Source organism: Hypomesus transpacificus, chromosome 5 (assembly GCF_021917145.1).
Source record: "Hypomesus transpacificus isolate Combined female chromosome 5, fHypTra1, whole genome shotgun sequence".
Lineage (NCBI taxonomy): Eukaryota > Metazoa > Chordata > Actinopteri > Osmeriformes > Osmeridae > Hypomesus > Hypomesus transpacificus.
The window spans coordinates 6449541-6459408 of NC_061064.1; the positions used below are offsets into that span (position 1 = coordinate 6449541).

Consider the following 9868-nt stretch of genomic DNA (forward strand, 5'->3'; position numbering starts at 1 on the left):
GATCAGCTCTGCCTTACGATAGAATACAAAGGAACACAATTCCAAAATAATAATTTATCCCTGAAAATTATTCTTGTAATAGAATAGTAAAGAATAAAATAGAATTCAATAGTACTTACTTTAGTTCTATGCGATCTGCCTAGACAGCCCCCTGCTGGTTTAATGAGTCCCCACACACACACACACAGACACACAAACACACAGACACACACACAGACACACACACAGACACACACACAAACACTCCCGTAAGCACAGAGGGAGGTCCTGTCTGCTTGCTCTTCCCCCGTGGTGTGAATCAATTAGCCGGCAGGTAAATGGGAGACCTGCAGGAAGTGATGTCAACAGCCTCCACGCTGGGTGGGTGTGGAGGGGACGGGGGGACGGGGGACGGCTGCTCAGTCGGCATGGTGACTGAGCCAGTCGTCCGTTGCCCGGAGGTAGTGGGTTGAGTTATTATGGGATGTCACGGAGCGGACAACCTGAACGGCCTTGTGTGTGAGGCTGACTCAAGGGGACAGATGCAAGGCCGGCCTGTGTCCCCCTAAACCTGTAATCACAACGCCCGACCTTACCACGGGTTAGTTAAACATGAAACTGAACCAGTACCACTTCATATCAGTGCTTCACAGACCAGTGAGAAGTGAAAGAGGAATGATGTCAGTAGGGCGTTTATCACGTTTCATCCCCGTAACAGACAGGGATGGGTCCAACCCGGGCGGAGCGATAGAGAATCGACATGGTCTCTCCGTCCGTCGATAGCCCGACCCTCACATCCCGTCTGTGTCGCAGAGCCCGATCCTCACTTCCTGTCTGTGTTGCAGAACCCGATCCTCACTTCCTGTCTGTGTTGCAGGGCCCGATCCTCACTTCCTGTCTGTGTTGCAGAGGCGGAGACTCAACTGCGACCCCCACGTTCGAGCTTGAGGAGATGATCCTGGAGACCAAGCCCCTGCACAAGAAGAAGAAGAGGCTGGCCAGGAAGACCAGGGAGCAGGGCTCTGACGGGTCCCCCCAGGTAAGTGCCCCCCCCCCCCCCCCCCCCCCCCCCCCCGCAAAACAAGCACCGCTCTGACAAAAGTTCCGCCCCCGGACGAACAGCTCATCGCTCACGCTCCGCGGCGGAGGGGGCCACGACCCAGTTTAAGGTGACAAGGCTCGTTTAGTTTGTCCCGTAAATGTGTCCCGAGTTCTGGAGGGTGGCCGGCAAGGAACGTGTCAAAGCTCCGAGTCATCAGTATAAGTTACCCTGCGGAGCATTCTTTTTTCATAAAGGCCCAGGAAAAAAGGTTTGGAGGAAGCAATCACTCTTTCCCCCCCCCCCTCCTTCTCATTCTCTCAGTGCACATAAATCAGGCAATCCTCCAAGTGTTAATGCTATCGCAGACGGAAAACACCTAAAGGTTAATTTGAACCCCCTGGCTAGACCGCACACACACACACACGTACACACACAGACAGACACGCACATACATATTTCGTGTGATAATGAAAAGAGCTGGATCGGTGGCAGTGGTTTTTATTAAAGGTGCTTTTCGGCGGCAGTAAGTGTTTGTCACGCTTTGTCCTCGGCCTGTGAGTGCCCACGGCTATTGAAGGGGAAGTTTGGCGGGGGGGGGGCGGGGGGGCGGGGGGGCACTTAATGATGTTACTCATCCCACCGTCTACCACTGTTGAGTGTTCTGCCTGTGCAGCAGACACCTAGACAAACAGCCAATCAGCCGGACCGATCATCCTCCCCTCCATTCTCAACCGTTCGAACCGCCCTGATGTCCCCCCCTTCTCATCCATCCGTCCCCTCCCTCTCTGCTACCCTTCCCTCAACTGCTTCCGCGCCATCTCTTTGTCGCTCTCATTTCTTTCCCGCGCCCTCTCTCTTCCCTCCCTCCCTCCACCCCCCCCCCCCCTCCCTCCCCCCCCCCCTCCTCCCTCCCTCCCTGTCCTGTTCGCTCATGGTTACACCGGGCATGGCTACACCCCAGCTGTTCCATTGTGAGTTAGAGCAACCTTTCATTCAGCGGCTAAATGTGTTTACCCAAGAGGAGTGCTTTCGCATGAATCCATATCGGGGAGGGCTGAGAGCTGGAGGCAGGGAGCGTGGCATTGAGAGCTGGAGGGAGAGCCTTCATAGGCTCATCAGAGCCCATTGACCAAACTCACCACACTTCTGCAGTCCACGTTCGACGGACGTCATCGCAAAGTAAATCAATTGTGGCTACGTTAAATCGTCGGATGAGGTGTTACGTTTCGTCGATCAGAGCACCGCTATTTGCATGCTTCCAGGTACAAATCCTGCTCGCGAAGCCTGAAGAGCCGCCGCAGGCCCGAAGGACGCCGTGTTCTTATGCTAGCTGACAGCTTCCTGTGGGGACTCGCCCGGGTGTGTCTCCCTGCCGCTCGTATTAGACGGACGCACGCCTAGCATTCCCTCCGGGGATGATGTGAGAACAGCGTTCCCACCAACTGAAAGCTTTCCACGGTAATGAGGCGTTATGGCGATAGCTGTCCCAAAGAGAAACACCTGTCACGTATTATACACAGGAAAAGCTCTCATACTGCACGCCAGCCCTCGGGTTCACAGAAGGAAGATGTCAGGATGGTTTGTGTAGAGGAGATAGTACGACAATGGGAAATATACTTTGCTAGACGAGCTCTCCACTAAAAACAAAGTCTGTCTTTAATTCTTAGATTAAATGAAGCACCGAGTATATCAGAAGCATCCACTCCATCCTCAAGGTGTGTGTGTGTGTTTGTGTGTGTTTGTTTACTTCAAAACAAGACCTGAGGGGCCACTTGTAGAAGGCCTCTGTTTCCTGGAAAGGTGGAGGTGGAGGGAGGAGGGGTGTGGTGAGCCTACGTGCAGCGTTTTCAAAGCAGAGCATATCGATGCGGTGTGACGCTACGGCTACCTGGACCAGCCCTAATGTCGGGTTCTGTCTGGCTCCACGCCCAGGGTGCCCTGGGGGGGGAGGAGCCAAAGAGGCGTTGAACATCGTCAAAAACAGCATTGTGGGATGCATTGTGGGACAGGCTGGTAGCAGAGCCAAGCCTAATGCAGGGTGTCGCAGGCTGGTAGCAGAGCCGAGCCTGAGGCTGGTAGCAGAGCCGAGCCTTGAGTGGTTGGTGTAGGCTGGTAGCAGAGCCGGGCTTGGTGCTGATGGAGGCCGGTAGCAGAGTCGGGCCTGGGTTCCGGGTATGGACTCGGGGTGTGGCGGAGAGTCCTTCTGGGTCACGGCCGAGCAGCCGCTTGATCGGATCCCCCGGGGAACCTGGATAGATGACAGGGAAAAGCAGAGAAAGGGGAGGGAGGGCGACAAAAACATGCTAGCACAAGGATCAGAGCGACGGAAGACACTTTATACAAACTTCGTAATTGATACAGGGAGTTTGGTCGCATTCTTCCGTGCTTTCGCTAGGCTGATGCGTCTGAAGTTGATTGGTGCGCATTCTTCTGTGCTTTTGCGAGTTGCTTGATTGGAGTAGAGGAGGAGTCTTGGTGCGCTATCTTCCTCCCGAACTTTAGTTAGTTAATCGAATTCCCTTTAGTAATGGCTTATAAAGCCATGACCACGTTTTCATCGGCTTGATGTCAAATAGAACATGCAAACCATCGGATGCTAATAGTTGACAAAGGTAGCATAGGTTATGTAGCAATGTGAATGCACCCCTTTCAATATTTCTCCAGCTCTCAATAGCCCTCAGTCTCTGACCATCATTCACCCCCCCCCCCCTTTTTTTCTCTTTCTGACCATCTCTCATCCCCCTCCCTCATGAGGCCCATCTGAACGCTTGCTGTTGAGCTCCTAATGGACAGTCGAATTAGCTCAATTAAATCACTTAATGCGCTGGAAAATTGGACTCATGTTGTGGTTCGGAAATAGGCAATTTCACTTTCTTCTGCAACGCCCCCCCACCCTCCCCCTACACACACACACACTCACTCACTCACACACATACACCAACATCGCTAAAGCTGAACTGTTGTACAACACAATCCTACTGAGGCTAGCTAGCAGCTCTGTGTAAACACATTAACTTAGCCTACTAAGGCAAGCTAGCAAGTACATTTATCTAGCTAAGCAAACCATCACCTGTCAAGGCTAGCTACCAGCTCTGTACAACCACATTCACTTCACTAGGGAAAGCTAGCAGACATTCACTTTGCTTTGCTAAGCTAGCAAACAGTCTCTAGCCGGATACTGAAACACCCAATTGTCTTTGTCCACATTTCTGTGTACACCGCATATGTTGGGGAAGTCAGCATACCAATACCATCTTAACTCTCTTATTATTGTCTTATGGAAATGACTTTAATGAGGCTTCAACATTCAATGAGACTTGAATGTTCATCAAAGGCATGAACAAATGGTAGACACAGTTCTTGTACTTTAAAAACACAATGAAAACATTCCGAGCGAGGCCACGAAGAACTGTCCTGGTTTGGCTCCCCGCCAACTGAGCCTTCCCTCAGGTTTCTCCTTTGAAAGTGTTAAATGGAAAGTTTAATCTAACAGATGGGGATAATTAACTTCTGAACCCTTGTTTGAAGCCAGAGAGAGACAGAGAGAGGGAATGCAGAGAGTGTCCGTCCAGGGCTGTGGGTTAGAGCATTGTGATTATGCAGACCCCGTCCTTGGCACGCTGAAGGCGTCGTTGGCAGTTGTCTGCGCCCTTCCTTGCTTTCCTAGGCCACCTTGCTGCATCTTTGTGAGTGTCGGGGGCAGGTTTGTGTGTGTGTGTGTGTGTGTGTGTGTGTGAGAGAGAGAGAGAGAGAGAGAGAGAGAGAGAGAGAGAGAGAGAGAGAGAGAGAGAGCAGGTGTGTGCCTGTCCGTGTGTTCCTGTCACACAGAGAACAAGTGTCTGTACGCTGTACGCCTTTCCCCAGAGAGACCCCTGCAGTGTTTGTGGAGAGGGAGCAGGGTTGTGTCAACAGACCAACATCCACGTCTTCAGGAGCCCCCCGGCTCCCCAGCATCGAGCCGGCAGCTGGGAAGATCCCAGGAGAGCTCTCGCTGACAGCACGTGATTGATCAGATCACTCCCTCTGTCCCCGCTATCTGTCTTTCTGTCTCTATTGCTCACACTCATCTCTGCCTCTCTCTCTTCTCTCTCTCTCTCTCTCTCTCTCTCTCTCTCTCTCTCTCACACACACACACACACACACACACCCTCTCCACCTCATCAGCTTCTTCCTGGCCGCGCGCCCGGCCCCCTACTGTGACAGCACCTGCACTGATTGGCAGACCAACACGGTTGGGGGGGTCAACAAACTTTTCTTGGAGGGTTTGGGAGGTGGGAAGGACGGGGAGGAGGGGGAGGAGGGGGGCTCCATCATCCATCTGGCCCCATCACCACCCCACAGACAGGGTGAGACCACACCTGCTCTAACCTGTTGGACGCGCTACGAGGCGCGGGAGAGCGATCACGGCGGCGCGTCAAAGGTGTCGCTCCCATGACTAACGCGGCTAACGGGAGCCGTTTGCGTTTGGGACCAGATGTCCATGAAGAACCCGCTCTTAAGCCTCAGACAGCGATTGGCGCTTTTTGAGGGTGTGTCCTGGTCTTTGTGTGTGTGTGTGTACGTCTTATCTTTTCCGTTGTCTCTCCGACTCTGCAGAGCGGCCAGCTGCAGCAGCGGCTGGAGAACGTGCAGAGGGACTTCATCATCTTCAACCGGGAAAGGTAAGACACGCGTCTAATGTCCCGGTAGCGCGAGGGGCAGCTGGTGTTGTATTACCGTCTAGAGGCCGAACTCCGATAGAACTCTTCAGGTCGCGTCTGCTACAGTACTTGTCAACAGTTTATCAACTATATGGCTCTGCGCTATGTAACATTGTTGGCTTGCACCGTCCTTTGCCAAAGCAAGTTATTTTCAGGCACGGTAGTCTATATCCCATTGAAACTTATAATATTACCATCGAGGGACAGAGAGGTAATGGATCCTACTTAGCTGAATCAACGATATGGCTCGGTTCTCTAATAATGTTTGCTTACAAGTTCCACGGTCAGCTGCCAAGATTACGTCCCATCTGTCCAGTAGCGTCCACTGAAGGGAATCGCCCATAACTCAGAGAGCTTAATGTAACCGTATTGAACCGCGAGCATGAGCCCACATTTACATCAAACGTCTCCCCGACGATCCGTCCGCGAATCGCTCCTCGCGTATTGACTCGTTTCGATGTGTGCGCGTACCCGTACAAGACGTGACCTTGTGAGTGCGGCACGTGACGTCGGCGTTGACCAGAGACACGTGGTTTGTCTGCGTTTCAGATCAAAGAAGACGGTGACCGACGCTGGCGCCACGGAGCTGACTGTGACGGAGAAGAACAAGGCTATAGAAGATGGGCAGAACAACAATGTCGAGTCCACAGCTTACGTGTCAGGATAGGACCTGTGGCACGACCTTCTCCTCTACCCCCACACACACACGCACACACACACACAAACACAGCTTCACCCTGGTTACAGCTTGTAGATCACACACTCCCATGTTCACCTGCACTGACACAGAGAACCACCTTAAAGCTGCACACTCACGTACACACATGCATGAATACACGCACACATACCTACAATTACCTCACGCCCGCTCTGACCCTTAGAGCTCATAGGCTGCAGAGTGACTGACATCTGGATCGGCCAACCAGACCCTGGCTCCCTCCAACCCTGCGCCCCAGACGAGACTCTCCCATTAGCCATCCCTCTTTGCCCTGCCTTGACCTGGTGCGCCATGGTCCTCTGGAACTCCACTTACAGTAAACAGTCAAACAGGAAATAACTTCTCTGACACCCCAGCTATGGCAGGAAACAGCCACCATGCTGGCTCGCTCGCAACAGGAAATGAAGCTGGATGCTGAGGAAAAATAAGACTACAATGTCACGCGGCACGCGAATGGATGAGTATTTTGGGTGACACGAAACTAAATTAGAGATGAGATAAAATGTTAACGGCCTTTGTTTAAAACACAGCAATCACAGAGTCCTCTGCAGCGAAATAAGGGTTCACCTGTCGGCTTGAGCTTGACGGCTCAGACGTTTGTTTAATGCGTTAATGCTCTCTGCTTTTGGGTACCAGAGACATTGTGAACATTTGGATTTATTAAAGAAACAGTTCAACCAGCTACGGATGCAGGCAAAGCTGTCCTGTGAGATTCACTCAGGACTCCACTCAGAGGATGGGTTCCGGTTCCGTGAGCTTTCGGTTGAAGTCGGTATTCCTGAGATTAGGGACGAGAGTTCTGGCTGGGTCAATTTGATTTCAGTTTACTGCTCTAAAATGGCGTGAACTTCCTGAGTGAACTTGCTGTGGACAATAGCCTTTATCCCTAACTGGTTTGATGTGAGCCTCGAAAAGACAAAAAATACTTTGGAGACAGGTAGATACATTAGGTAGATAGCTGTGTAGCATCTGTTCTTCACAGAAACTTGCTTTTGCACACGCTTCCTCATGGATTATAGCATTTGTGTACAGAGGAGGAGTTTACTAAAGCTGTGAGTGAATCTTTCATCTCAAAAGACAGAACGTCGGCCTCATCCATACTTTCAAAATAAGAGTCTGTTTCAGTTCTGGACGAGGCTGCTTCTGGGTTTGGAGCTTGAATGTGATATGTATCAATAATTTGATAATGTTTCTAGGAGGGTGCCTTAGACCTTATATATGGCACACTGTAAGAAGATTATAGCAGGTTATAGACATTGATGTTTCTAGAATTCAAACTGAAGGATTTCCACATTCTCAAGTTTATCCCGTGCTTATACTATTGTTTTTGCCATATTTGGATAGTCAATTCTCGCTTTACCGCTTGATCAACAATTTCAAATTTGAATTCAGCCACATATCGATTTCCTGTATAAGCACTTTTTAAACCACTGTGGATACAAACATGTTTGAATTCCTTTTTAGCTCCGGCTGCAAAGTGATTTCACGACCACGGGGGAGTGCCCGGAGTCGTTCTGTGCGAGTCGTAGCGTTTCTTACGTGTGTTTAATTGTCATTCGTCGTCACTGTGTTTGTCGTACGTGAACGTGGTGGAGCAGCGATTATAAAAGGTGTGCCTTAAACCGATTCTCTGGATCCGGCCTCACCACTGCTTGTGCTTTAACGATAGGGGGGTGCTTTGGAGTAGGAACTGGGGATCTGGTCTGAGGAAAGAACTAGAGAGCCCGTAAAACAAAGAGCCCATTTTTCACAGGTGTTCCCCGTTTCAGGCAACGTGTGCTTTCAGCCCGATGGCTCCTAAGTGGCTTTAGCAGTCGGGAGCCATTGATTGATACGGAACGAAATTGGTTATGCTCCCCTCCTACGGTGCAGGATGCTTGTGGCCCCTGGCAGCGGCACAACGCTTTCGAGACGCAGACGGCCTGTTCCAGCTGGCCTCCTCGGTGTTGACACACAAGCGGGACCCAGCAGGGGACGGAAGTCGGACCTGATTGGAGGACGTCGAGAAGCGACCAATCACAGTCCTGAGAGGATGTCACAGGGAGAAGCACTCCCGGCACCCGTGTGTCCTTCAAGCTCGGCAGATGAAACTGTAGATAATCCAGCCATGCCTTCAGGACCTTAGGAGGGGAGATAGCGTGGGTAGACGGGAGATGAGAGAGGAGAGTTGGAATGGGAAAGACAAGTGTTTTTTTTTTCCTTCTCTGGAACCTTGGATGCTGTTTAATCATAGAGATAACCCTGCACATTGGTTTGTTTTTATTATCTGCAGGAAACTCCAGAGACGACACTAGAATACAGAACACTAGAATCCATGCTTGCTGTGTGAGGGTCCATTGTGTTCTACGATGACACACTGCCATCTAGTGGTTTTGATCGGTAGTACTCCTGCGTGGTTAAAATAGTTTACCTTGGCTCGAAGGGCAGCTTTCATCCTAGTCAGTGGCACGCAAGTGAACACGAGAAAGTTGTTCGACAGTGATGTGAAAATTAATAACGGTGTTTACAAAAGCCCTTTCACATGTATTTATTTATGTCTGTGCTGATCCAATAATCTATTTCATTAAACTTGAAGATAAAAACGCGTCCATGCTTGCATTTGTTTGATGTGAATATTTTGAACTGTGTCCCACATGCTATTGAAAACATGCTACACAGTACACACAGAGCCTAATGAACACTGTGAAAGACTTGTCCTAAATGTAAACTCCCACTGGGTGTATGCTGAACAAACGGGCTCTGGGGAGCACTCTAGAATAGACTATGTTTAGCCTCCCTGACTAGAACATCAATTGTAGGCTTGACCAAACAGGAAGCCAACATTCGGCCAGATTCGTTTGTCTACTGTATTTTTATGGGAGGGTTTGGTTGGCCACCCACCATCCAAATTTGGTGCCTGGGTTTGTTTTAAGACACCCGAATAGGGAGCTTCGAAAAACAAACTGAGGTGAATCATTTCTGCCTCGGTTTCTTCAGAAGCCATGAGTCTTTCAGAGCTGCATTGGTGAACTTTCATCTTGCAGCAAGTCTCATAATGAGGTTGTGTTTGGAGCGCAGATCATTTGGGACAACGGCCAAAGACTTGAGTCAGCGGATCATTATCTCCTTTCCCCTACTATCTTTCATAATGATGAGATATATGACCGTATAAGGTAACAGTGGGCCAAATACGACCGTGTGCTGTATACTGTTACAGGATTTTGTCTTAGTGTGACGTTCTTGGAACAGGGCCTGTGACAATGCTGTATATGGATGGGTTCAACCCAGTTGAATCTTGAATGATATCCTAATTACCATGGAATCAGGAATCCACCCATTGGATTACGCATCAATCTTTTATCTCTCTTTATTTCGCTCTCTCCTTGAAACCCTCTCTCTTTCGACCCCACTCTTTCAGTCCCATTCTCCCCCTGCTCACGGGGGGGGACA

The 9868-nt window shown here is 50.3% G+C and overlaps 1 protein-coding gene across 1 annotated transcript; it reads left to right on the forward strand.

Moving 5' to 3' along the window:
* The first annotated feature begins 7 nt into the window (after nt 1-7).
* LOC124468041 (serine/threonine-protein kinase 32A-like) lies at nt 8-8177 on the forward strand. The gene is made up of 3 exons (XM_047020602.1): nt 8-1018; nt 5618-5682; nt 6271-8177. The coding sequence occupies exons 1-3, from the start codon at nt 740-742 to the stop codon at nt 6386-6388; spliced, it is 462 nt and encodes a 153-aa protein (XP_046876558.1). The 5' UTR covers nt 8-739; the 3' UTR covers nt 6389-8177.
* Nucleotides 8178-9868: the final 1691 nt, after the last annotated feature.